The following is a 27,739-nucleotide window of genomic DNA, read 5'->3' as shown; positions in this document are numbered from 1 at the left end:
ATGCAAAATACAATCAGAGTTAAATCTTCACTTCTGACATGTATAACACTACTCTAGTTCAAAGACACGCAAGTGCTGTAAAGTGAGTATTTCTGCCTTTTACAACCATATTCAGTCGCAAGGGTGTGTTTCGTTGTTGAACACGTTTCAACCTACGTTTTAATTTAAAAAAATTAAATTTATTCAGATTCTGAATATAGAGTGATACATATATAAAAAAATAAAAATAATTTTATAAATTGACGTAATTTTATATAAACTATTATATCTATATTATAATAAAAATAATTTTACAAGTGAAATCACGCTAAAATACATCAGCTTATAGAATGGTGCAACCATCCTTAAATGCAAGTTGAGCTGGATGTTAGCAAAGCAGTGGCGCACCATATCTAAACCCAAAGCCGAGCACTGCCAAGGCCCAAGAGGCTCGCAGCAGAAACAAATTCTGGCCTCCGGTCACTTTCAAGACATACATTTTTTTGGGGACCTCTTGGCTCTTTGAGGTTTTTTTTTTATTTTTGTATTTCCTGCTATCTTTTTCCTGGAAAATCTTCCATCCTAGATATTTTCTTACACAATATCCTCAGATACCCAGAGGAATATCTATATCCATAAACCCATGGCATTTTTAGAGTTATAGAACTAGCTGATAAGCATGAATTTATGAAATCTCACTTACACCCCGCCCATTCCAAGAAATGAACGGTGCCGAGGTTACCGAATCCTTGGACGAATGGCAGCAAATCCAATCCCCCGTGGGAATAGACATGGCGGTTATCAGAGACAACTACCTCGACTTCAGCAAAGACCGCTCCTTCGTCTTCCCTCCTAGCCACCACGAAGGCCTACAACTGCAAGTAACTCAACAGGATCTTCAAGCCCCTGAAGACACAAGTTCAGAACCTCGTTCTTCGTCGTCGTCGTCGTCGGGTTCTGAAGGTGAAGAGGAGGAAAATCGAAGGTTGTCGTCGCTCCAGGTGGCCACTAACGAGATACGGAGGCGTTGGAGAGTGCGTTTTGAGATTCTGAGGACTGGAGTCTTCCATTTGGCTTCCAGGGTTCGTAGCTGCGCGGTGTGTTCCGGCGTGTTTTGGTCGATTGCATCGGTGACCGGAGTGGTGGCGGCGGTGTTGCTGTCTTTCTTGTACGTGAGGGTGCAGCGGCGGCGTCAAGGAGTCCACCAACAGACCAAGCTTCGTTTATTCTCTCTTATCAGAGAGAAAGACGAGGTTCGTTCATGAAAAAACCTTAAAATTAAAATCTATTTTTGGTAAAATCTAGTTATTTTTTACTGGAGATAAATTTAGATAAATATTTTAACCATAAAATATCTATATTTTATAACCATGTCACGGTCTGTGAATATACTTTTATTAAAATAAAAAAATAAAAACTGTAGTGGTAATACTGTTCAAAATTTAACTTTCTAAGTTACACCTAGATTATGCATGATCGAGGATTCTAGGATTTAAATGTCTTATATCAGATATTCAATTTTTGAGTGGAAAATTGGGAATTCTCTAACGAATTAACTATGCTTACAGTTAATAACTCGGGACACATTCTAGGGTTCTCATCTATGTCCAAAGAGCATTGGCAGTCGGTGTCCCATAATACTGTTTTTTCTATAATTTGAGACTCATTTTCCGATTTTGGATAAAATCCCTCTTACATCCGAATTTCTATTTTAGAGAAAAGGTTTATGGGATGAACAGTAATATTTTATTCTAATAAATAAAATAAATTCTTCTTTCAATCATCTATATTTTTTCGAATGCTCATGTTTATTATAATTTTAAATAATAATTCTAAAAATAATTTAAATAATTACTAAAATAGAAAAAAATTAATTTTAAAAATATTATCATACCTGCAAAAAAATAATTTAAATTTTAGTTTAAAATATTCACAGAGTAATAGTTCAAAACATAAGAAAAAATATTGAGTAGTTAAGTTTATAAATGGAAGTGAAAGAAAAAAGTAATAAAAAAATAATAAAAAAATATTATTTTAATAGAATAGAATAGAAAAATGATAAGGAATAAAATGTAGGAGATTTTTAAAAAATGAGTAAAATTTAGAGAAAAAATTTAGAGAATGTGATTTTTAGTTAAATTATAGAAAATTTTATGGGGAATGTGATGAGAATGCTGTAAGGCTTCTCAATTCAATGCTGAAATTCTAAAATGAGAAGTGTTGAGAATGTTTGTGAATAGTAGTAAAAAAATAATGAAAAAGTAATAATAAAATATTGAATAGTAATAAAAAGTAGATGAAAAGTAATGAATAATAGAAAAGTATGTGAAAAGTAATAATAAAATAAAGAATAGTAATGAGAGTGCTTGAGATACTCTCACTTGCCAAACAAGCCCGCCTTTTGTTTGGTTACACAAATGAAATTAAATGAGAAATATGTGAATAGTAATGAGATAATTTATGAATAGTAATAAATGTTTTGAGTTAAAATTTTTATGAAAATTTTTGGAAAGGAGAAAAAAAATTATAAAGTTAGAGGGTTAAAATATTATTTTTGTTTTAGATTTGAAAAAGTTGAATTATTTTTGTGTTTTGTTTAGAAGTTTGATAAAGTTGTAATAATTATATAAAAAAGTTAAAAATTTGAAAATTTGACATTGAAAAATGTTTGTGTTTGAATAATATTTAGATGTTGAAATGAGATGAGACAAGTGCGATTTGGATAGTGAGATGAGATGGTTTTAAATGAAAGTTAAAAGTTGAATAAAATAATATTAGAATAATATTTTTTAATATTCTTATCATTTTAGAATTTAAAAAAGTTAAATTGTTTATTATATTTTATATAAAAATTTAAAAAAATTATAATGATGAAATAAAATAAAATAAAATAAAATCCTTTCACTATCTAAGTGGTCCTTAAAACCTTAGGTCCTTAGTACTGTTCGTGTTCAATTTTGGAGACAGTGTAGAAGACTCTTTAAATGCTGTTCGTATAAAATTTCGGAGACGGTGTAAACCCTGTAGAAGCATGTAATGTTGTCTCATCATCGATTTCATGTAATGTTGTATCATTCAAATCGATGAAAAAGGCCCTTTGTCTCGGTACGGGCAGGGAATCCATTGTGTCGGTTTAGTTTTTACTACCTCCATCTACTTCTGCACGACTTTATACTTGCTCTTTCTTGCAGAAAATCGGGCAGCTGTTGCTCCACATTGCGCAAATGGATGAAGTATTATTGGCACGCCGCAGGGTTCGCGTGTTCCGCATTGGTTGAATAATCATATGCAGCATCCAGCAACCAGATATCTACTTTAGGATCTGCATCTCGCCAGCATCTTCTTGAGCATCGGAAATTAGAAATAGAGAGAGATATACATATAATTGTTTTATAAGAAAGATGCTAATATATCGTACTCGTGACTGCATCCGGTTCTTCATATCAGATTAAGCATGTCCTATTTACTATATCTGCATAACTGTGTTCTCGGGGTGGGTGCGTAATTACGGCATAAGCCAGCAATATTGTCATGAATTCCTTCTATGCTATAAATCCCACGGATTGGCCTAAATAGTAAAGACCTTGGTCTTGGAGTATCACTTCCTTTAAGGTCCAAGATTCAACACTTCATGCGTGCAAACAATCTTTTAAGATCACACTTCCTGATGAAAAGTCAACGATTTGACCAATTCTATGTAGAAAAATTTTCGAAGGTACGATGTTTGGGAGTGAGGTTTTGCTCTGCAAGGATGGGTCCAAAGGGACTTACCTTGAAGAGGTTCCTCGACATAAAAAGAGATCCTCCTATGTTATCTTTGTCACCCCCTGCACCTACATTAGCCTCTTTTGAAGATCAAGATCAGACAAGAGTTCATCCCTTTACTTAGATTAAGAACATTCTATTTCAAAGAAAGCACCTTTTTCTATACTTGTTTCTTTGCCCATGATGGGGCAGAGAGATAAAAGTGTGAATATGGAAAAAGAAAACAGGGTGGGCTCAGCAATATTCTTAGCTGATTTATAGAGAACATGAAACCAAATAGGAAGGAATCAGCCACAAAGTTCTCTAACCTGGTCCACTGCAAAATGATTTCAGCGATTGTTCATGAGACCAGATTTTACCCAGCCAAACTTTTCAATTTGTCAGTGACATATGTAACTACCACAGGAATTGTTGAATAAGAAGTTGACTTTTAACAAATGAAATATATTTGTCAAGAGTTCATGGCCAACCTAGGTTGTCAACTAACGCCAGATCAGTAAAAAGGGGAAATCAAATTTACCCTATGCCTCTGTAAACTAAAGTCTAAAACTAGTCGCAGGAAGAGAGAGAGAGAGATGTAACAACAATTGTTTTTTGAAGTTTTCATATGTTCTCTATATTTTGTATTATATATTTTAAATTCCAAATATCTTTATCTTTTCGTGAAAATATATTGAAATAAATAAAATTTTCAACACTAACAAGACGTACATAACTCCTTGCCGAGAGCGTGTGCATCTCTTGGATTAGTCAAGACTTTGTTCTCGGATACCCAGTACCAATAAAAAAAAAACAAGATATACATTATAGTAAACCTTTTAATAAGAAGCATATCAAGAGAACAACATTAGCAATGCTTCTAAACAGGATGTTTGGCAACCAAGAAACAATGTAGGTGTCTATTTGATAAGTAGAAACGCGGCAGTAGATGAAAGAAAAAAAAAAAAATGAGACCAATGTAAGAATGCCGGGTGGATGAAAAGCCAGACTAAATAAGATCAGAAACAATGCAATTATTTATTATTCAACAAAATGCCATCATGAAGCACAGATATTGAAAGATCAATTACAGCAATTCGATAGAAGAAAATGATGAATTCCAAATCCTTTAGAAGCACGGCAGCGTAAAGGCAGGGGCAACATGAAGAAATTTAAGGTCTTGTACATTTGACCATACTGATGGTATATATACTGTATTGGCAGAGAATTGCTTCCTTTTGCTACAAGTCCAGAACTTCAATTTCTTTAAGAACTGCAAATCTTTGAAAACTAGACTATATACTGATATACACTACATTTGCTCATACAGAATTCCTGTTAGGGAACTTCAGGGAGATAGGATTTACCAACACTGTTCTCCACCAAACCATAGCAGCGAGTTGTATCAGTTACATAAAAGAAGTCCCAATTGTGGCTTGAAGGTTACAGCGAACGGAGCACAAACGAACAACCAAAGGCTATACCCAACTGGAACGCTAGTTATGTTGAAATACTTTGAAGTAGATGTACTGTACTATACCTTTTGTTCATTGCAACAAACATAAGTTAGTAGCCCAGGAATCCAAGATCATAAACATCGTCTATTACTCAAATGAAATTAACAACTTAGTGAGATTATACTGCAAACAGGAAGGAAAAAACCAATTTAGACAGTTATGCATGCGAATGCAACGATTAAGCACTATTATGTTAAAAAAAAAAAAAAAAAAACGCTATTTTTTTTATTATGCTAAATGAAATAAACTATAAAGCAACATAAAGAATCCTAAAGTCGCTGTGGATTCCATTCTCAATACATACCGGTGTTACAAGCCAATAATACAAAAGAAGAAAGCCACTAACTCAGATATCAGATGGCGTTGAAATCAGCAGTAATCTGACAAAAGTACATTGGAAGACCATGAAGGTAACAATCACAAGCAAAATGGGTTACTCACAATTCTTGCCCACTTTGTGCACCGCGCGTTGAGTGCCGAATATCAAACTGGTTTACAGACTCCAAAGGAGTGGTAGTCTCATTCCTAATCCTCTTGATCTTAGGACTCAACAGCCCTCTATGCCTAAACCCATACAGCTTCAGCACCTGATTATCCGCAAAATTGAATGCTCTCTCCATGCTTTTCAAGCACCTCTCGACAGCATAATCGCCGTAGCTCCCACAAGGCTTGCAACCCACGAAATGTGTCACAAACGGCCACCTCTCGTCCCCTAATCCCGGATGATACTTCTCCATCATTTCCTCGTACCTATCCACCAACCCGGCCCAATAACCGTGCAAATAGTAAGAATTCTCCACGAACACCTTATCCATCCACTCATCCTTCTTCGAAATCAACAAGTATATCAATGCAGACTGATCATCAGCCTCGAAAGCCGGCCTGCCCTTCAAATTTGCCGTCAAAATCTTCCCGGCCTCATCCCGAATAGGCCCTTTGGGGCCCATTGGAGCCCAAGCATCAAGCAAATCCAAGGACCACTGGCAGTTCCTGAACAAAAAACTACCAGTGTTCAACGCAATCCACGACTTCTGATCGAATAACAAATCTGGGTAACCATGGATAACCAAATTATGATTGGTATACTTCCCCAGAGGAAGCTCAAACACCATGTCCGTAAACAAAGCATCACTGTCCATCCACCATATCCACTCGACCTCCGGGTGCGACAACATTAACCTCCGAATCAACGGCAATTTCGCCCAGTACCCAGCGAGCTCCTTGTCCAAATGAGCCAAATTGTACACGATCTCAATCCCATGAATCCTACAATAGTCAATCTTATTCTTAATGGACTTCAAAAGGTAGTGATCCCCAATTGGGTTATCACAAGGCTTCGGAGGCGACCCAGTGACAAGCAAAACCCGAGCTTTCCCCCTCACAGAGCTGGGAAACTCCGGGTTTTTGGCGAGCCAGCTCCTTCTCTCCTCGTCCCAGTTCGAGATCTTGGGTCCGAGAGAGTAGGTGATGTTGGGGTTGATCTCGGGCTCGGGCGGTTCGTTGGGGTCGGAGGGTTCGTCGTCGGATCGGATCTCGTCGAGGATCCGTTTGGTCTCCTCAGCGATCTTCTGGGCGTCGAGATCGGAGCCTGAGGAGCCGGTGAGGTTGCCGATGCCGACGGTGCCGCGAAGGACGAGTATGGTCACGAAGCCGCAGAGGAGGGTCAGCTTCAAGTTGTTGAAAGTCTTCTTGATCTGCCGGCCGCGTGGGACCGCCGCCGCACGGCCTCTGGCAGTTGTTGTAGTAGTACTAGTAGGGAGGCCAGCAGCTGAGCCTCGTTTCAGGGCCGTCAAGGCATCCTGGCCCATCTCTCTCTCTCTATCTATCTCTGACCTCTCTCTTCTTTTTAGCTTTCTTTTTGGATTAACGTGTGCGTGCGCCTTTGCCGGATGAAGGAAATGAAATAAGTTAATGATTGAAGAGATTCAGAGAAGACGTGGGGAGATGCTTGAGTTTCAGTTTGGGTTTAATTTCAGAGTCATGGGGAAGGGGAGGAGGAGACAACAACAACTAGGTCATGGTTACAAAATCATTTCTCCTTTTTTATTCTTTTTTTTTTTTTTCTATTAGCAAAGTAGTGTAGATATATAGACATTGATGAGCAGCTAAAAAACAGGAAATTATTATTAAAAAAAAAACATGTTTTCAAAGTGCAAACACAAGTTATTCATTCAGAAAATATAAATACAATATTTTTTTAAAAAAAATGATAAGCTTACAAGTGTTTTAACAATTATTTTATAACTCTACGTAAAATAAAATAGAGAAATAGTTTAGTCATTTTATAAAAATAAAAATATAAACTAATATAATTTGATGTGTTATATTATATTTTAAAATAGATCTAATATATTATATGAAGTACGTCAATTTATAGATTTTATTTTATTTTTATATGAAAATATAGTTGCAAGAATATCTTTCTTTTATTATAAAAAATTATTATTATTATTTAAAAAGAAATTGTGAAAAAATGGTGTCTTTGTTAGTAATCATTCCTTGATAATTTTGTAGCCGGAGAACATTTCGATTCATTATACGTAGCCCCAATAATAACAATTTTAATTTTCGTTTTGTTGGGGAACCATTTTACACACAAGTCACACAAGCCATGGTATCGCTGGCACTCATGTTGCGCAGGCTGGCACTCATGTTGTGCAAGCTGGCACTTCTCTTGCGCAGCCTTAAAGGTCGAGTGGCGCGTAAGGTGGAGGCTCCAAAAGAGACATCTTGGGTAATGGGATCAAGGTTCTAACATGCATCTTGTCCAAAAGTAGCCCACCCACACTCATCCTTAGAAATAGGGCATGCCGGTGCCCCCAACCCGCCGCCTCTGAAATTGTATATGAACGCTGAACTGAATTGAGTTAATATGATAAAATATTATATTTTAATATTATTATTATTTTAAAATTTAAAAAAATTAAATTATTTATTATATTTTGTATTAAAATTTAAAAAAATTATAATGATGAGTTGAGATGACTTGAAGTTAGTTTAGTTTCCAAACGTATCCTGAGTCTTCAAAGGAAAAAACTATTTTGTTCTCTCACCTTTAGGTTGTGTTTGGATGTTGAATTGAGTTGAGTTAAGATGATAAAATATTATTTTTTAATATTATTATTATTTTAAGATTTGAAAAAATTGAATTATTTATTATATTTTACTTTTTAATTTGAAAAAGTTGTAATGATGAATTGATATGAGTTGAGATAGATTTATGAACCAAACGAACCCTTACCGCTCCATTTGACCACTTGCCAATGTTATTTTATTTTTTACTTAATGATTAAGGAAGCGATTTTAAGTGTATTGATGTATTTTTTATTTTTTTAAAATATTTAAATATATTAAAAAATGAAAAAAAAAAACCCAAAAAGTGAGGGCGGTAAATTTGAGCAGGCGAGTAGCCCAACGAGTCTTGAAATTTTAAAGAGAGCATTAGCATGTAATTGGCCATCACATTAAAGTAGATAACGTGTTAAGATTAAAAATATAATTTTATAATATTATTATTATTTTAATATTTAAAAATGTTGAATTACTTATAATATTTTATATAAAAGTTTGATAAAATTTTAATAATAAAATGAAATAAGATAAAATAATTTTTATATCTTATTTACTTATTTAATTTCAACATTCCAATATTATTTAAACATTTTTCAAATTTTAAATTTTTAACTTTAAATTAATATAATTTTATAATATTATTATTATTTTAATATTTGAAAATGTTGAATTACTTATAATATTTTATATAAAAGTTTGATAAAATTTTAATAATAAAATGAAATAAGATAAAATAATTTTTATATCTTATTTACCTTATTTAATTTCAATATTCAAATATTATTTAAACATAAACATTTTTCAAATTTTAAATTTTTAACTTTAAATTTTTATGTTATTTGATAGCTCCGCCTGCTCGTGTTCCTCTCCCGCAGTACAAAACTTTGGCTTTAGCTAAAATCTTAGATGACTATAATACTATTGGATACCAAACCGAATGCAAATCACTTTTGAGTTTAATTAACCAATATTTTACCTTTTAAGGTTCATTGAAAGCTATTTTATTTTATTATTATAATTTTTTTTAAATTTTTACAAAAAATATAATAAATAATTCAATTTTTTTAAATTTTTAAATAATAATAATATTAAAAAATAATATTCTAATAATATTTTATTTAACTCATCTAAAATTATATCATCTCATCTCATCATCTAAACGAGCTATTATAATAATTGGCCACTTCAATGCTAGCCCAGCAATTATAGACATTATAATTTTTGTTTGGGCAATATTAGTTTTGAGAAAGATATTTATAATTATGAATTGTGTAATCGCTACGTAATTATTTTAAAAAAAATAAATAAAATATGAGATCTATATGAAAAAAATTAATTTTTTAATAGTAAACTCTACTTTTTTTTAAAACGATTATGTGATATTTATATACTCACTAGTTTATAGACAAATGTTTAGCTCAACAAAAAAAAAAAAAAAAAAATTTAAAAAGTAACAACAAATCGCATGTGGTTATTTCCGTTTATGATTTTATTTTCTTATTATTTTGTTATTAATTTTAATCGCAAAAATAACAAATAACTTAAATGAAAAAAAAAATAAAATTATATTTTTTCAATAGTACGTAGGTAGTTTTTCAGCGGTACATTACAAGTGGACTCCCGAGGCGACGGCTGGGATTTTAACTTGTGCTTTACGCTATTCGAGGCTTAATACTTTAGTTGAGACTTGGCACTCAGAGATTCTGCTTCGTACCTCTCTTTCTTCTTCCCATTCTGGATCTCTGCTAGCGGGGGGGGCTTCTGATTTTACTGAAGTGATTCAATCGGCCCTCTTCTTACATCCATCTAAGGTACGTTCTACTTGAAGATCAGCATTCACCTCAATGTCTTGCATCATTAATGCTAGGGTTTCGCTTCGAGTTTCTGGGCAATTTTTGCTTGCTCGTACCTTCATTAACAATTGATTTTCCTAGTGTTTTATTGTTTCGAGTCTAAATATCAGTTTCTGAAGTTTTTAGGAACACTTGGGTTTTGATTTTCTGTTAGCTTCCGAATTTTTTTTGTAAGCTGGATCGATAAATTTTGGATGGAAAGGAGTAGAACGTTTTTCCTGTGAGACTCGACTTAACAAACTCATTCGATGGTAGATTGAGATAATTAGAAGAGTCTTGAAAATATTTGCTGTGAACCGTTGGGATTTTTTCATTTTTCCCGAAATTCCTGTTCTGTTTTCGGGCACGAAACTGATATCTTCCCTGAAATGATTTTTCTTTTTAATTTGAGAATGTTTACTGGAAACAAGGGTGCCTTTTTTTTTTCAAGCTGTCGGGGGCAAATGTTGGTTTCAATTTATGATCAATAGACATAATTGGTGGTTGCAAAATAGTATTCACAGGCGGAGAATTGAACTTTAAATTTTGTTCTCAAAAAGTTGGCCGATGCAAATTTCAAGTGGAAAAAAAAAAAAGATGTGTAAAGCTCCTTTAATTGAAATGGTGTGTAAAGCTTCTCCTAGGGGACAAATGATGTTTTGTAATAAATTTGTTTGGGTTCATATTACTGCATGGTAAATCTTAGTAGCTAGGCCTTGGCGCGTAGGAGGTTTTAAGTTTTAACCATCACAACTTATGATACTTTAATTTGGTTCAAATGCTACTTTGGATTTTCTGTTAAATCCTTCGTTAAATCACTCATGAAAAATAATCCTTAGTTAATCATACAATTCAAGCAATCTGGCTTTGAGATAATCCCTTTTATGGGGAATCTTTAACTGAAATGTGTCATCCCCAATTTGAGGGCTCTGTTATCAGCTTACCTTTACTTAGGCAATTGAGCGAAGGAGTTTAAAGCTCAGAGTAAAAAGAGAAATAACAGAGAATTTGACACTCTCCTTTAAACAATCAAGTTCCATAGTAAAGTCTGATGTCATTAAGCGCCCAAGTCTCTCTTATTATGTAACAATAGTGAATTCCTTGGTAATTTTGATAGCTTTCTTGAGGAATGAAATGGTTATCTGCTGGGTGCCACTAAATTCCATGTTGAAGCTGTTCTTAGTTATAAATGGAGAATGGAGTGTAACATCTTCCAAGTTGGAATTAATTTAGAATGCTAGTGGGTCTAATTTATTGGTCTTAGTGAGAGAGAGGAATGAAAGAAGCTTTGAAGACCAAGAGCAGTCAATGGATGAGCTTAGAACTTTTTTTTCAATATTTTACTTCATTAGTCGATTTTGATTGATTTTCATGGCATGACCTTCCATAATTTCCTGGTATCACTAAACTAGCACACTTAGGCATTGCTCTTGTATATGTCCCAATGTTTTGAATACCGTACCGGACGCTGTACCGGTCAAGGCACTGGAACGAAATATTTCGATATCGGTACCGTTTCGTGTACCGCTTTGGGATAGCGTTTCGAGATAGTCGATATATAAATAAATTATATATATAAATTATATTACAAAATAATGGTCTATATATAAATAAATTATATATAAATACATATATATAAATTATAAATAGTCTAGTCTGAATTGAGAGTTAAAAAATAAGCTTGTAGTTTGAAAAAATGAAAAAAAAAAACTATAGGCCGAAATATCGGCTGGTACCGGCCAAAATATAGGTTAGTACAGGTCGAAATATAGGCCAAAACGGCCGGTATTTAGGCCTATACGAAACTTGTGTGGTACCTGTACCGGCCCAGCAGTCGGTACGAAATTGAAAACAGTGATATGTCCCGTATACTTGGTCTTTTGCCTACTCTTTTGATTAATAAAAATTCATTTACTATAAAAAAAAAAAAAAAAAAAAAAAAAAAAAAAAAAAAAAATTTGTTGGTCTTAGCATATTCCAGTTCACTCAAGTGACCGCTCAAGTTTACCAATTCGGTCCTGCTGGGTTGGAGGCTTTTTATAGTCTCTCCAAGTTTAAGAAGTTGGTTTTGTTTGCCAAATTAGCTTGAAACTAACCTATCAACAAATTAGCTTGAAACCATTTCAGGCATGAGTTACTTTATATCTTTGAGTGCAATTATGGTGGTTTCTTGATTGCTTGATGCATTCATACAAAATGGAGCGCTTGATGTGATTCATCATTATGAAATTAAGTTGTTGGATCATTTTCATTTTTTCAGGACTTGATTAATCCGAACCCCGAAAATGTCTTCTTCATATCTCCCAGCGACAACTGATTCAATTGCTCAGGCTTTAGAAGCCAAAAACCCGGCTGAAGCCATCTCTATTCTTTACCGCATACTTGAAAACACATCATCGTCTGCTGAAGCCCTACGGATAAAGGAACAGGCGATCACAAATCTTTCAGATCTTCTTAGACAAGAAAATCGGGCAGAGGATCTCAGAAACCTTCTAACCCAGTTGAGGCCCTTTTTTAACTTGATCCCCAAGGCAAAGACTGCCAAAATTGTTCGTGGGATAATAGATGCAGTAGCTAAAATACCAGGCACTTCTGATCTCCAGATTTCCCTCTGCAAAGAAATGGTGCAGTGGACTCATGCCGAAAAGCGAACTTTCCTACGGCAAAGAGTGGAGGCAAGGCTTGCAGCTCTTTTGATGGAAAACAAAGACTTCTCAGAAGCTTTAACTCTCCTTTCAAGTTTAATAAAGGAAGTGAGAAGGCTAGATGACAAGCTTCTGCTTGTGGATATAGACTTGTTGGAGAGTAAGCTCCATTTTTCTTTGAGGAATCTCCCTAAAGCCAAGGCTTCACTGACGGCTGCAAGAACTGCTGCCAATGCTATATATGTGCCCCCAGCTCAACAGGGTACTATAGATTTGCAGAGTGGGATCCTCCATGCAGAAGAAAAGGACTACAAAACTGGTTATAGCTATTTCTTTGAAGCTTTTGAAGCTTTCAATGCTCTTGAAGATCCAAGGGCAGTATTTAGCCTGAAGTATATGTTATTGTGCAAGATAATGGTGAACCAGGCTGATGACGTGGCGGGAATAATATCATCTAAAGCTGGACTGCAATATGTGGGGCCTGAGTTGGATGCCATGAAGGCAGTGGCTGATGCGCATTCGAAACGGTCCTTGAAGCTTTTTGAGACTGCCCTCAGGGATTTTAGGGCCCAGCTAGAGGAAGACCCTATTGTCCACAGGCACCTCTCATCACTGTACGACACTTTGTTGGAGCAGAATCTCTGCAGGTTGATTGAACCTTTCTCCAGGGTTGAGATTGCTCATATTGCTGAGCTGATTGAGCTGCCTGTTGATCATGTGGAGAAGAAATTATCTCAGATGATTCTCGATAAGAAGTTTGCAGGAACTCTAGATCAGGGTGCTGGATGCCTCGTCATTTTTGATGATCCTAAGACAGATGCAATATACCCAGCAACACTGGAAACCATTTCTAATGTTGGCAAGGTCGTGGATAGCCTCTATGTTAGGTCTGCCAAGATAATGGCATGAAGTTCTAGAGTAAGTAGGCAGTTTTCAAACTGTAACTTATGTTTTCCTTGATTCTATTTCATAGAAATTACTGTGATTTCCAACCTGGGATGCATCCTAGATTGATTGCTTTGTTGTTTTCAGCCTGATTTCCTTTTGTGGGTTAATTTTGGAACCATTATATTAGAGAGCATTCATCTTTAGTAACAGAAGTTGCAACTGCCAACAGAGCTGACCAGTTTCTTGGATTTAATTGGCTATTTGAAAGTTTAAATTTGGAGAGAGATGAAGTATATAGGGCCATAGGCTTGACCATATTTCATAATATTTAATACTGTTCGTTTAAAATCTTGGACAATGTAGGCTTCACATGGACCTGCTACTTTCATATATTTGAACATATTTTTTTAATAATATTTTTATTTTGAAGTTTGTAAAAGCTTATTGATATATATATATATATATATATTTGAATAATCATTAGGTAATAATTAGATGAAAAAATTGAAATTTTGAAATTAAAAAATATTTTGTGATTGAATGATGTTTAGGTATAAAATTACGAAAAGTTTTGATAATTCGGAGAATTTTCAGTGTCTAGCACATGCCTACAAATTATGAAATCTACTTGCTGAATTCTCTATACCCAAAATTGGTTTTCATCTTTATCTCTTTTTAAATTTTACCTTTACTCTTTTCAATACTTCTCATTTCATTTTTTAACTTCTTGAAAATATTAATAGTAATCACATTAATCTTTCTACATTAATAAACTTTAAGCGAAGGGTGCTATCCGCATCTCTTGGGTGGGCAGCCCTCAGCCCTGCCTCCTGTGGACGGGTGTTTTCGTTTGGATGCAAGAGTTGATTGGCTCCTAAGGTTGTTCGCCCATCGCCCACGACGAGGCCGCAAGAAAGAGAGATATAGTTAAGACCATGGGCAATAGCAACCGGACGGGACTAGGGGCAACGAGTCAACGACATCTGGGAAGAGAGATTGAATGGTTTGGATGCAGAGATGAGATGGATTGAGATGGTTTGTGAATAGTAGAATAAAAGTTGAATTTTTTATTATATTTTGTGTGAGAATTTAGAAAATTTATTTTGAGATTTGAAAAAATTGAATTGTTTATTATATTTTGTGTGTAAATTTGAAAAAATTGTAATGATAAGATAAGATGTATTTAGATAAGTTAAGATAAATTTTAAATACAAATAAGGACTCAAAGAGTAAAGAGGGAGACTCAAGGGAGGAGAATTTTAAAACAAAACATAAGACCAAGTAACATCGTTTTGGAAAAGTCGAAACGAGTTTTCCTATTAAAAAAAAATTATTTCATATATATATATATATATTGAGTCGGACAGACTTAGGTCCAGCCGAGACGAGTGCCCCGCCCATCCAGGCGAGGGCTGAACGGGGGTGGCAGGCTGGCCAGATGCGAAGCCCCGCCGCACCCCTACTTTAAAGGCTGTTAGAGAAAGAAAAAACAAATCTTTCAGCCTGAAGGTGGGACCAGGCGGTGAGGGTCTCCCCTCACGCGTTCCATACACGTCGTGAAGACCAAGAATTGTTGTTTTTACTTTTTTTTTATTCAAGATTTTAATGTTTGATTTTTACTTTCGTTTTAATTTAATTTAATTTTTCAAAAAATTAGCCCCCCCACCCCCCAAAAAAAAAAAAAAAAAATTTAACGGTCAACGTTAAGATAACGTGAACAGACAAACGAGAATCTAGAGCTATCCGAAAGGAGCCACTGTCATGTTTTTTGGTGAATCAACCGTTGTACGCATCCGTTTCTACCTTCTACCTCAAAGTTAATTCTCTTCCTGTAAAAGCAACGTCGCAGACACCAACTATAACTGCCTGACGAGACCCGATCCGATCCGATCCCCTTCACATCCTCAAAGGACCGATCGATCTTCTTTCCAAGGTAGATCTTATCTTCCCCTATGGTTTTTCCACAAACTTTCAGTTTGTCAATTTTTTTTTTTCTCTTTCTATATTGATTCGGTTATGGTAAAACTAGGGTTTGGATCTTCAAACTATTTACTATTTTTGAAGGTGGGTTTGACTCTCTCAGGGAAAAAGAAAACATGAGTGAGGTATTCGAAGGGTACGAGCGACAGTACTGCGAGCTCTCTGCTAATCTCTCCCGTAAATGTAGCTCGGCTGGTCTTCTTCCTCCTGGTGGTGAGACTGAACTTCCCTCTTTATGTCTTGCTTTTTCTTTATCTCAACCATGCAAATTTCTAACAACTATACGGTTCGGAACACCCCCCCAACCGACCTTTTTTTTTTATTTGCTTATTTTTATATTGGTTTTACTTGGAAGATTTCCACAGTTGGTTTTTTCAGACTAGATTATTGTATTTGTTGCTAAAAATTTGTGGGAAAGGACGATAAGACAATAACCTCGCCTATCATAACATTTATATGATTTTTTTTTCTAGATTATTGATACCATATGTTTCCAGTTTTATGTGCATAAATGGGATGATGTTGGACGAGATTGTATGGTTTAGCATGAAGTGGAAAATGAACTTGTGTGGGATCTACAATTTCAGATGCCCTAACCATTCCTGATCTCTGACAGGAAGCACTCTGAAATGTATCTAGAACATGGGATTCGATAAGCTCATTTGTGTTATCATTTTAATCTGTGTAATTATGCAAGTGATGATCGCGCACTACGAAAGAGTTATAGAGATTGGGCTATCATGAGAGGCTCAGGCGGTTATTATACTGGACAATCTCTAGCAAGTCCCGTCATGAGAGTTGGTGCTATGGGGCTTGCTTGCATTTTCATGATAACAAATTGTAAAATACTCTTTCTATTATGATTCCATGACCTGGGAACCATTTGTTGTCACTAATGTGTGCAGAGCAGAAGCAGCAGAAGGTTTCTGAGATTAAGGCTTCATTGGACGATGCTGATGTTTTGGTAATGTATCCATTTTATTTCCTATACTGTAATATTTTAGTTCTTTCTTTTCCAAAATTCATCATGTAACTTTTTTGTTTTTTCTTGGGTTCAGATCCGAAAAATGGACCTTGAGGCTAGAAGTCTACAGCCAAGTGCAAAGGCTGCATTGCTTGCTAAGTTAAGGGAATATAAATCTGATCTAAATAAGTTGAAAAGGGAATTTAAAAGAATAGCATCTTCTAATGCTGATCAGGCCTCCCGTGAAGATTTGTTGGAATCTGGAATGGCAGGTGCGCATATGGTATGTCTGGATCACGCCTCTCACTTTTTCATTATTTTAGAAATATGAATATATATGTTTTCAAGTTGTGGCATGAGATGTTTGGGGAAGGCACTTTGTCCTCAAAATTATTAAATAATTTACCCATCAGATGTAGCATATATGGTTTATTTTTCATATATTTGGTAAATACTATTTTATTCATTTATGGATGATGTACAGGCTTCTGCTGATCAAAGGGAAAGGATGGCAATGTCAGTTGAGAGATTGAATCAATCAAGTGACAGGATTATGGAGAGTAGAAGAACAATGCTGGAGACAGAAGACCTTGGTGTTTCAATCCTCCAAGATTTGCACCAACAGCGTGAGACTCTCCTACATTCCCATAAAAAGGTATATTTTCTACTTGATGTCATATTTTTTACATGGGGTTCCTTGTGGCTCAAACTTGAGTTCTCCCTCATTTTTCTTTTTGTCAAATGGGACTCCATTAGCAAGCCTCTCCCGTATGTAATTCATGCGCTGCGGAGGACCAATGCAAGAGTTTGTTCGTAATCTATACCAATTTTCCAAGAACATGAGTATGATACAGCAATATTGAGTACATTTCTCAACTAATGACTTCATTCTTTTGCAGCTTCATGGGGTAGATGATGCTATCGACAAGAGTAAAAAAGTTCTAACCGCCATGTCGCGCAGGATGACCAAGAACAAATGGATCGTTGGCTCAATAGTTGGAGCTCTTGTTGTTGCTATCATCTTTATTCTATTCTATAAGTTTTCACATCATTGACTTATACATTGTTTGGGGTACAGATGATATTCTCCATTACTCCGTGTGCTTGTTTGTATATATTAATTAAACATGTCCGATTTGTACGAACGATATAATTCAATAATTATATCATAGTTGGCGTGCTTTTACCCTTTTCTTAGCATTTTGTAGATGGTGCATTAGCATGCATCGAATAAGTGCCCCATGTTCGACAGGCGGCATTTCTTTGATGTACTTCAAAATCTACTACATGCTTTAGAGTTGTGAATCAAGCACTGATGGTAGGTGCCTCAGTCTTGTGTAGGCATCCATTTACAGAACAAGTGAAGAAAACATTTGTACTCTTCCCAATTTGATGTTTGATGTGATTAAGAATTCTGGATCTTCGAAGTTAATTAACAGGTTATTCCTACCAAGATCTTATTTGCTCCTTTTGTTTTTCTTTAATTCTTGGTACTCTACTGTCTCACTATGGTTGTTTTTTACTATCAAAACCAAAAGATGATGCTATTTTGAATAAATGGGATGCATACCTCAACATTATATGGCATTTTGTTATGTCTTATTCTGCAGTCATCATTATCTACTTTGGTGGGCAACTCTATTTTGCATGGCTGTTCTGCCCTCTAGATATTTTTCTCTCTCCCAAACAATTGATTAACCCTTCATCCCACAAATCCCACATCTATGGTGGATCGAACCCAGACTACAAGAACTACCATTAAACAAGTCTATCTGTTCCTCCATATAGTTGATGTGATTGGGATACCATATTCTTATAGATGTATTGATTAAATATACTTAAAATATTTTAAATATCTTTAATGCATATGCTTATAAAAAAATATCTCTGATGCATATATTTTACTTCTCTTGTTAATAACATATTTAAAAGATGTTATTATTATCATTTATTTATACATGCTACATTTAATAAGAAAAATTTTATTATTAATTTTTATTTATACATGTTACATTTAATACCTTCAACTAATAATTATTGAAAATATATGGTGTCAGTAGGAAAAAAATGTGTATTTTTTTTTTTTTTATCATGTATTGACAAAAAATCTCAGACTTAAATCATAGTAAGAATAAAAATATAATTAATCTAAAATACAATGAATTGTAAAATACATTTTGTATCCTCTAATTAATACTAGCATTGAACTTAATTTAAATTATCAGAATTTACACATTACACCTTTCATTTGCCTTTTAAACTGTGTATTTTCCAATCTTGGCCATTAAACTAAATAAAGAACAAAAATAACTCTTTGACAAATTTTATGCTTCGTTTGATTACGCAGTTGAGTTAAGATGTGATGTTTTATTGAAAGTGAAATAAAATATTATTATAATATTATTTTTATTTTATAATTTAAAAAATTAAATTAGTTATTATATTTTATGCAAAAATTTTAAAAAATTATAATCATCATATATTGACTATATTATATGAGATGGGAATATTCTAGAATGTGATTTTTTGAAAATAAATAAATAAATTGCATGGAGAAGAGAGTACTCACGCGAGTAGAAACAAGAGGAGAGTGGGAGACAGATTCCAACGCAGTTAGATTTCCCTGAAAAACGGGGACTACCAAATTCAGCGAAGTCGCACAGCCGAGGAAGCAAAGCAGCACACAATAAAATCTCTCCGAACAAGCAGGACAGTTTAATTCCTATTATCTGATCCGATCTCCCATCGCTGGTCATGAGCTCGGACGCGTCCTCTTCCGATGCCGCAGCTATTAAAGGGAGCTCGAAATTGGACAAGCAGAAGGAGAAGGCGAGGGTGAGCCGGACCTCCCTGATTCTCTGGCACGCCCACCAGAACGACGTCGCTGCCGTCCGCAAGCTTCTCGAGGAGGATCGCTCCCTTGTCCACGCCAGGGACTATGACAGCCGCACCCCGCTTCACGTCGCTTCCCTCCACGGCTGGATCGACGTCGCCAAGTGCTTGATCGAGTACGGTGCCGACATCAACTCCCAGGATCGCTGGAAGAACACCGTAAATTCTTCTCAATTACTGCTTTCTCTATTCCTCTCTCTCTCTCTCTGTGGTTTCCATTATTGAATTCGATGTTTACTTAATATGCTATGCCAAATATATAATCTATTAATTTTAGTTATAGAGAGGAGAATATCCATATAACCTGGTGCAAAATATACCAAAGATTGTGCAGAAGCTTAGGTCAAAGGAGCGTGGAGTTGTTCGAGTGAGTAAGCTTAAAAATGGAATTGCGACTTTGGGTGAATAAATTGTGTGCAAGGCTAAAATACTATATATTTTTTTTTCGGCTTCCAGAAGCTGGACCTTAAATCATTAGCTAAAAGTATGGTTGTTAACACGAGCTTGCGAATTGAGTTTCGTTGAGGGCAGAACATGCGTTGAATCGATGAAGCATTATTTGATTATGCCTTGGTTACTGATGCGCTGCTTCATTATGTATGTGTTATCTTACATTCTTTGAACTTTGAATGCAATGCTGCGATTTCTTTGCCCATTATGGGACTGAATATAAATTTCTTATTGTTATTATTTCATTTGTTTTACGCTGCCATCGTTGGAATAATTAGCTGGAGTTTCTCTTATGACAGCCTCTAGCTGATGCAGAAGGAGCGAAGAAGAATAGCATGATTGAGTTGTTAAAATCACACGGTGGCTTGTCTTATGTAAGTCTATTCCTCCACTTCCTCCACCCACCCACCTCCCCCCCCCCCCCCCGGGGGAAAAATGTAAGCAAGCATATAATTGTAGCTCTTCCCCCACCCCTTTTATCATGTAATGTTACTTGCAACTGGTGTTTATAAGCATTTTCTTTTTTTGTCTTTTATTTTTTCTTTTCTTTCTCCAAGTTGTTGAGTCCACAATGACGCGTTTTTCCTTACTGTTGAACCTGAAACATGTAGTGTATGGAATGGGAACTAGATGATGATTTTGTTCAATTATGTCATTTTCCCTTATCCGATCTTCACTTGCAATTCTGAGGGCAAGCGGCAGTGATCCCAGTGCGGATGACTCCTGAAAATGGAAATTTTCCCTTTTTCTTTAATTTTGAAGATGTTGTAATTTCTATGAGATCTATTATATATATATATATATATATATATATATATATATATATTAAGCATGGTGTGTAATACACCACTTACTGTGAGACCCATTATATCTATTCAAATATATAAAAGCTAAAGCATCCTCGTTGTAAAATATTGCGCCACTTCAACATTTGTCTATTTTAATTTATTTTTTAATTATCTTTTATTCCCTAATAGTTTACACTTCCAACATTTATTACCACTTTATAACCCCGTCTCTTGTACTTCCAGTCTGGTCAACTTCCGCCCTTTATTACTCACTTATTAGCTGTCTCTTGCACTTTCCGTCAACTTCCACCCTTTAATACCACTTCGTTGGCTATCTCATGTACTTTCCATCTCTTGCACTTCCTATCAATTAACACTTTCTATTTTCTTTTTTCAATTTTACCTTAAAACCACCCGGTTCCCAGGTTGTCATAACTATTAAGTTTCCATGTTATTAAAGGTTATTAAAAGAATTGGACAATCATCTCATCATTAATTTATTTCCTTAAACACCGTTCGGTTTCCAGGCTTAATTGGAAGTTTATTACACTTCCACTTATTTCTCTGCAGAGTTTGGTCTTCTATTTAAGGTATCATTTTTGGTTTTGTTCTCATCTTAGAGAGGAATATCCGATTGTCATCTTGGAAGCCCTTAATGTTACTCCAAACAACGTTGCAGCTTCTTTTCGAAAATCCATCTGATTTGGTGCTCAAGAAAGTTTCCAAAACCGGTTTCTCTCTATGAGATGAAACTCTTTGTGGCAATGTTGGTGGTGTTAGTGGCCATTTCTTTTGCGCAAAAATCTGCTACTACTAAGACTCTGGTGCCAAGCCCGACGTCTAAAGTTGTCGTCTTTGTGCCCACTTTCTTTGCACAAAGATGACAGAACCTCTTTTACAGTGGGGATTTTTATTTTGGGTTGTTTTTTAGAGCTATAGTGATCTAAGTCCAATGACCAACATAGATTAGGTAACATGATGATTTATTTCTCTTTTGAGCTTCCCCCCCACCCCTCCCCTCTCTTTCTGTATATATTGACAAGTATATTGAGTTTCTCATAACTATGAGAGAGATAGGGGAATATAATAGAATTAAAAACTTAATAATTTTCTATGCCTCGCGTGGGTGTAGGGCTAGTTCATGAAAAAGAGATTCAAAACACCAATACTTTTTAGGTAAGCTGATGTGGCAGGCCTCCACATCAACGGTTTGTTTGCCGTGTCAATAAATATGCTTGCAAATAGATATATTCTATTTCTATTTCTAGTATGAGAACGTTGTATACTGTTGCGCTAATGAGCTTACAAAACCTCTTTTACAATGGAGATTTTTATTTGTTTAATCTTAATAAACAATGTGATAATGACATTTGCTTCTTCAAATAATAGCTAACAGTCGGTAATCAATATCAGTAAAAGAAATGGGGACTTTATTAATGGATTGACAGAGAGTCTAAGTTCTCTCATAACATAACATGAGAGAACCATAAGTTTTAACCCTGGTTTCAGTATGAGCGATAAATTGAGGACATGGGTTTTAGGGATTTTAGCTTCTATTAAGCCCTTGTAGTGTGGCATAACACCATTTTAATTATTTCATCCCATGGAGTTGCTGATAATTGGACATTACACATGTTTCAAGGTTAGATAATTTATGATTTTTTTTTTTTTGGGGGGGGGGGGGGGGGGGGGGGGGGGGGAGAGAGAACTTAGCTATGCTTGTTGCCAAAGGGGGCTGTGAGAGTAGCTCTGTTTTGTATTTGGTCCACAATAGTTAGACTTTGGACCGCTTCAGATTGTCTTTCTCTAGAATGAACATGTAATAATGCCACTTCTAACTCTAGCTAGGTGTTTCTCTTGTATGCAACCCATGCGCTTGGGCTATGCTTTGCATTTTTAATAAATTATTGATTACTCTTAGAAAAACATGTCAAGTGGTGATTGGCTGTGACTCTTAAAGAAGTAATCATATAGTGTTTACAGTTTCCATGTAGTGGTTGTCAAATAGAATTTGGGTATCATGGCAAGGTACTGTATATGTGCGGAGCTTCAATTTCAATATGTATACACGTGTTTTGTTTGTAGATATGGAAACGATTTATAAGTCATAAATGATTCATTTGTTTCAACATGAAAATATATTCTTTGTTTGTTATTTATGCACTAGCATCTCATGACTTGGCTATCGATGCCAAGTAAATAAGATTTCTTTATGAAGACTTGTTTACATTTTGTGAGTTTTTTGTTTTATTTGCTTTTGCAGGCTCTAATTATGATTCTTCATTTGCAGGGCCAAAATGGAAGCCATTTTGAACCAAAGCCCGTTCCACCCCCACTGCCAAACAAGTGTGACTGGGAAATTGACCCTTCTGAGTTGGACTTTTCAAACTCAGCTATTATTGGGAAGGTATGATTTTTTATTTTTTTTTTAAAGATTGGTAGTAAACAAACTGTATAAGGGCAAGTCATGCAATCTATTCTGAGTAGTTACACTGTGATTTATGAAGTCTCTTGTTTGAGTGTAACGGAGTCTGATGTTACCATTCAAATACTGTCACTAGGATTTTCTGTCTCCTATTTTGCTCCCTCCAGAATCTAATTTTAATTTAAGAGTTTCTAGATTCTGCCCGTTCTGTGATATTTTGATTTAGGGATTATGCAATTACTGATCACACAACTTCCTTCCCATTACAAGTGTGCCACCTATATACCGTATACTTCGTTTCCCCTGGTTAGGTAAAATGCCGAGATGATTTTTACCACAGAAACAGTATATACAGTACCTCTGAAGTTGATCTTTGATTCTTTGTAAGAGAGGGTAGTTTCTTTTGGAAAAAGTAATTCCATCTTTACTTGGTAGTTTCTCACTGTTGTTTTGCTCTGTTGGTCTGTTGTGCCTTTCACTTGTCGGTCATTTAGTTTGGAACTTGAATATGCTGCTAAAAATCTGGGTGTCAGCATTTGGCTCTTGGTGTACTTTTTTAGTCCATATGCAGGGTTGCTTTAACTGATGATGGCTGATGCTAGCAGGGATCTTTTGGTGAGATTTTAAAAGCCTATTGGCGTGGAACACCTGTAGCTATCAAACGCATTCTTCCATCACTTTCAGATGACAGATTGGTGATGTAAGATCCATTTTCTTATAACTTTTTCCTATGAGGGGTTTGTTATTTGTTGATTGCGTTTTTTAATTTGTAAGCTGATTATTTTGGAGGAATCGTATATGCTTTCCTGTATAAGTGTATGTTTTAGTTATGAGCTAACTTTGCTTATGTCATACTTTATTGTTATATCCTTTTAGATAGCCAGTCCCAAGCCTGGATAAAGGCAGGCAGTAATGGCAGGTTGATTGCCTGTGCATATCTTTTGTCACATCTTGCAAAACAGGGATCCTATTTGGATATGAGTTGAAGCATTCCCAACTAACATAGAAAATCAATGATTGTTTAAGAAGTAACTAGGGATATGCTCCTAGATGGACCAAGTGGCATAAAAAGATTGTTTTAATAACCTCAATTGGATGGGAGTAAGGTTTAGTTGAGTTGAGCTATGGTTGTGTACGTGTTAGGAACTGTTCTGATATACCAACAGAATCAGAACCAAAATAATGGATGATATATTTTATTTGGAGCACAAAAGATTTTCTTTAATGATTCACTCAGCATTCTTTCTTAAGAGTTGGTGAGTCCATTAGATTTGGAAAGGCCTTTACTATTTATATATCCACATAAACAGAGGGCCAGCGTACTCAAGAAAATTACTAATGTGGTGCTTTTTGCCTATAATCATATTTTCCTTTCTGATCCAGCTTATAATTAATCAAGAATGCAAAGGGCTTACCTGTTCTCTTTATTTCAGTCAGGACTTCAGGCATGAGGTTAATTTGCTTGTGAAGCTCCGCCACCCTAATATAGTCCAATTTCTCGGAGCTGTCACAGAGAAGAAGCCCCTTATGTTAATTACTGAATACTTACGAGGGGTGAGTAAATGCAGTAGTTGTTTTATGTTTTGTATTGTGATTTATGTTCGCTGAAGTCCTTGTAAGTGATCTGAAAAATGTACTTGAAGAGACTTAAATGCTACATTTATACGCTGTTATAGGGTGATCTTCATCAATACCTCAAGGAAAAAAGTTCACTTAGTACTTCAACGGCTATCAACTTCGCACTGGACATAGCGAGGTACTTTTAGGTCTTATCATCTGTAATTCTAAGCTGTAAAATAAGTGGCGAAATTCATTTAAGCAATAGTCTTTTAAGCCGTATGAAATAATTTTTTATGGAGAGATAGATGTTCAGAGATATCTTCCCTGGAAAGGTAAGGGGCTAAATTGAGAGTAAATGTACATATTTAGAATCAGTTGTGTATTGATGAATGCCCAATCTAAGTTTATGCAATCTTACTGGAGCATTGCTTGACTCATTTATTACAGCTCGATTTTTTTCTTTACTGAGAGCAAGACATAGCCTAAGGGTATTCAATTGTGATGCTAATTTTCTGTAAATCTTATGTGGGCAGAGGCATGGCTTATCTTCACAATGAGCCAAATGTCATTATTCACCGGGACCTAAAACCAAGGTGAATTTATTTGTATTTAAATTTTCCAGGTCTATTCTATTGTCATGTTGTACTGGTAACTTATGATGATATTCTTTAATGAGTACCATTAATATATCCTCTTAAAAACGAGATTACTCTGCTTAGGATGAAATGCTTCTTTACCCGAGTGAAAAGGCACCTTCCATTTCTTTCTCTGATGGAACTTGGAAGTGGCCTTCATATTGGGTTTTCCTTCTTACCCATTGATTCTTTTGTTATCAATTTCAGGAATGTTCTTCTAGTCAATTCCAGTGCAGACCATTTAAAAGTTGGAGATTTTGGACTAAGCAAGCTCATCAAGGTTCAGAATTCCCATGATGTGTACAAAATGACCGGAGAGACCGGAAGCTGTAAATATCTCTATTAAAGTTTTTTTTTTTTTTTAAGTGAATGTGAATTTAATACTGAATGATTTTTTATTTTTTCTTTTCTTTGGGATGGAACAAAATAAAAGACCGTTATATGGCTCCTGAAGTTTTCAAGCATCGGAGATATGATAAGAAGGTTGATGTTTTCTCTTTCGCAATGATACTATATGAGGTAATGCTGGTTTCTATATGGAGTTCAAGATAAGATGTAAAAATATTTAAAATCAGTTCTAATCTGTGGCATTCCCAACTGGTCAGATGCTTGAAGCAGAACCACCACTTGCACATTATGAGGCTTATGAAGCAGCCAAATATGTGGCTGAAGGACGCAGACCTTCATTTCGCTCAAAGGGATACATCCCTGAACTGAGAGAGTAAGTTAGGTCTAAATTTTTCTGTTGATCAAAAGATTGCTTTTTTTCTCATGCATGCATGACCCACTTAAAAAAATTGAATCTTTTTTTCTTTTGTTTCTTTAATCTCTGATGAATGGAATTCAATTTGGAATTTTCAGCAGTGTGAGCGATAAGAAATTAACTTAACAAAGATATATGCAAACTACTCTTCAGCTGCACAAAATATTTTTGCCTCTCTCTCTCTCTCTCTCTCTCTCTATATATATATATATATATATATATATAATTCTTTGCATATTTACTTTAAAAACTGTCAGCCATCTCGTCTTCACAGCCTTGCTCCATGTTATTTTTCACCTCTCATCCTTATAATGCCTTTGACTTGAGTAATCTCTCCTTATGCATCGATTAATCATGTTGCACATACAAGAAACCGTTGTTGATATTCTCTCATCTTGTCTTCCATTGGTGCTAATTAACTGAGGATTGCTTCCAGATTCTCTTCTTTTCTCCTTGTTTTCCCACAACTCAAATTGCAAGTTTCATTTGGTATAAAAATATCGGATGAACTTTTTTTATAAGATATCAGATGAATCATACAATTTATAACACGTTATTTTTTTCTTCCTATAAATCCCCCCCCCCCCCCCCCCCTTGCGGGCCCCCACTTTCCTTTGGGAGGAGAATCTGTAAGAGATGGCACTCAGCTAATTGGCCATTTTCAAGATTGGGTATCTCAATACATTTTGTCGTCATATTCAACATGGATGTAATCTTTTCGACCAAAACTGTTCATGTTGTTCAACATGCAATTATTGTATGCCGATTTCTGTTAGTTTGATCACTAATTATTGTATGGAAGAGCAGTGCTGTGCTATAGATTAATTAGATTAATCAAAAACCTATTTAGGAAATTATCCATCTTTAATATACAGAGCTGAAGAATCAAACTGCTAATCTCCATTAGTTTCGAATGGTTTTAGGTTAACCGAGCAGTGCTGGGCCGCTGACATGAACCAAAGACCTTCTTTCTTGGAAATCCTCAAGAGGCTTGAAAAGATAAAGGAAAATCTACCAACCGACCATCACTGGAGTCTCTTCAATACATAATATTCAAGACAAATGTTATATGATCAGAATGTGGATGATATATTTGCCATTTCTGCCGGCAAATCTCCTGTACTTCCAGTCGAGCATAGGGGATTGTGAATGGGACTCAACTGGTAATATGCTAGGAAAATATCTCTCCGACTGCTTTACCAATATTCTGCTCGGAATCTTGATCTGAACAACCCTGTTTAAGAGTCTCATCCAAATTGACATGTGTAAAACGTTCATCTTTTGACAGGAACTTTCTTCTCTCGTTCATCTATTTGTTGTAATTTCGTTCTGGTCCCGAAGTGAATTTGAGAATAGATCTTTATGAAGCACTTACGTTTATCTGCTCTCTTTTTGTTCTCTTTGAACAGTTGGGTGAGGCTTTCAAGCTCCTCCTATCCTTTTATGTAGAGGATGTATTTGCTGATCTTAAAGATTTTGTGTATTTCTATTAATTTCCAAAAAAAAAAAAAAAAAATTGTATTTTTGCCGATAATGTCATTCGAATTGCCCGCATAAGTACTAGTTTTTCTTTGTATGACATGTCATCTTGTGATAAGATAAAGA

The 27,739-nt window shown here is 35.3% G+C and overlaps 5 protein-coding genes across 7 annotated transcripts; 4 read left to right on the top strand and 1 right to left on the bottom strand.

Annotated features, from left to right (window-relative positions):
* The first annotated feature begins 516 nt into the window (after positions 1–516).
* LOC121257699 lies at positions 517–3,425 on the top strand. The gene is made up of 2 exons (XM_041158862.1): positions 517–1,232; positions 3,171–3,425. The coding sequence occupies exons 1-2, from the start codon at positions 702–704 to the stop codon at positions 3,255–3,257; spliced, it is 618 nt and encodes a 205-aa protein (XP_041014796.1). The 5' UTR covers positions 517–701; the 3' UTR covers positions 3,258–3,425.
* Positions 3,426–5,444: 2,019 nt separating this feature from the next.
* Positions 5,445–7,301, bottom strand: LOC121257698 (probable xyloglucan 6-xylosyltransferase 5). Its single transcript, XM_041158861.1, has one exon. The coding sequence runs from the start codon at positions 7,046–7,048 to the stop codon at positions 5,678–5,680; it is 1,371 nt and encodes a 456-aa protein (XP_041014795.1). The 5' UTR covers positions 7,049–7,301; the 3' UTR covers positions 5,445–5,677.
* Positions 7,302–9,965: 2,664 nt separating this feature from the next.
* Positions 9,966–13,870, top strand: LOC121257938 (26S proteasome non-ATPase regulatory subunit 11 homolog). The gene is made up of 3 exons (XM_041159222.1): positions 9,966–10,123; positions 12,405–13,707; positions 13,822–13,870. The coding sequence occupies exon 2, from the start codon at positions 12,430–12,432 to the stop codon at positions 13,696–13,698; it is 1,269 nt and encodes a 422-aa protein (XP_041015156.1). The 5' UTR covers positions 9,966–10,123; positions 12,405–12,429; the 3' UTR covers positions 13,699–13,707; positions 13,822–13,870.
* Positions 13,871–15,392: 1,522 nt separating this feature from the next.
* On the top strand, positions 15,393–17,804 carry LOC121258462 (vesicle transport v-SNARE 12). 3 transcript variants are annotated; one of them, XM_041159968.1, is made up of 6 exons: positions 15,393–15,610; positions 15,761–15,870; positions 16,563–16,621; positions 16,716–16,904; positions 17,106–17,276; positions 17,521–17,804. In XM_041159968.1, exons 2-6 carry the CDS (start codon positions 15,774–15,776, stop codon positions 17,674–17,676), a joined length of 672 nt encoding a protein of 223 aa, XP_041015902.1. In that variant the 5' UTR covers positions 15,393–15,610; positions 15,761–15,773; the 3' UTR covers positions 17,677–17,804. The 3 variants fall into 3 exon arrangements, with proteins under 3 accessions (XP_041015902.1, XP_041015905.1, XP_041015904.1); XM_041159971.1 differs by having other exon boundaries at positions 15,410–15,610; positions 15,707–15,870; XM_041159970.1 differs by having other exon boundaries at positions 15,411–15,610; positions 15,742–15,870.
* Positions 17,805–19,211: 1,407 nt separating this feature from the next.
* LOC121258054 (integrin-linked protein kinase 1-like) lies at positions 19,212–27,519 on the top strand. The gene is made up of 11 exons (XM_041159399.1): positions 19,212–19,672; positions 20,263–20,337; positions 23,042–23,158; positions 23,782–23,876; positions 24,610–24,730; positions 24,853–24,932; positions 25,270–25,329; positions 25,579–25,700; positions 25,805–25,890; positions 25,977–26,092; positions 27,058–27,519. Exons 1-11 carry the CDS (start codon positions 19,376–19,378, stop codon positions 27,182–27,184), a joined length of 1,296 nt encoding a protein of 431 aa, XP_041015333.1. The 5' UTR covers positions 19,212–19,375; the 3' UTR covers positions 27,185–27,519.
* Positions 27,520–27,739: the final 220 nt, after the last annotated feature.

The sequence above is a fragment of the Juglans microcarpa x Juglans regia genome, chromosome 3S, assembly GCF_004785595.1.
Source record: "Juglans microcarpa x Juglans regia isolate MS1-56 chromosome 3S, Jm3101_v1.0, whole genome shotgun sequence".
Taxonomy (NCBI): Eukaryota; Viridiplantae; Streptophyta; class Magnoliopsida; order Fagales; family Juglandaceae; genus Juglans; species Juglans microcarpa x Juglans regia.
Note: the sequence above shows the minus strand (reverse complement) of the source record. Positions and strands in the feature narration are given on the sequence as shown.

What these genes read in the sequence shown, in the direction of transcription:
- LOC121257699 (XM_041158862.1), top strand. Translation starts at nt 702, where the DNA reads ATGAACGGTGCCGAGGTTACCGAATCCTTGGACGAATGGCAGCAAATC. An exon ending in TTATCAGAGAGAAAGACGAG is followed by an intron (nt 1,233 to 3,170) that starts GTTCGTTCATGA and finishes TCTTTCTTGCAG; the next exon opens with AAAATCGGGCAGCTGTTGCT.
- LOC121257698 (XM_041158861.1), bottom strand. Translation starts at nt 7,048, where the DNA reads ATGGGCCAGGATGCCTTGACGGCCCTGAAACGAGGCTCAGCTGCTGGC.
- LOC121257938 (XM_041159222.1), top strand. Translation starts at nt 12,430, where the DNA reads ATGTCTTCTTCATATCTCCCAGCGACAACTGATTCAATTGCTCAGGCT.
- LOC121258462 (XM_041159968.1), top strand. Translation starts at nt 15,774, where the DNA reads ATGAGTGAGGTATTCGAAGGGTACGAGCGACAGTACTGCGAGCTCTCT. An exon ending in TGGTCTTCTTCCTCCTGGTG is followed by an intron (nt 15,871 to 16,562) that starts GTGAGACTGAAC and finishes TAATGTGTGCAG; the next exon opens with AGCAGAAGCAGCAGAAGGTT. An exon ending in GAATGGCAGGTGCGCATATG is followed by an intron (nt 16,905 to 17,105) that starts GTATGTCTGGAT and finishes GATGATGTACAG; the next exon opens with GCTTCTGCTGATCAAAGGGA.
- LOC121258054 (XM_041159399.1), top strand. Translation starts at nt 19,376, where the DNA reads ATGAGCTCGGACGCGTCCTCTTCCGATGCCGCAGCTATTAAAGGGAGC. An exon ending in TTCGCACTGGACATAGCGAG is followed by an intron (nt 24,933 to 25,269) that starts GTACTTTTAGGT and finishes TTATGTGGGCAG; the next exon opens with AGGCATGGCTTATCTTCACA. An exon ending in CACCGGGACCTAAAACCAAG is followed by an intron (nt 25,330 to 25,578) that starts GTGAATTTATTT and finishes TATCAATTTCAG; the next exon opens with GAATGTTCTTCTAGTCAATT.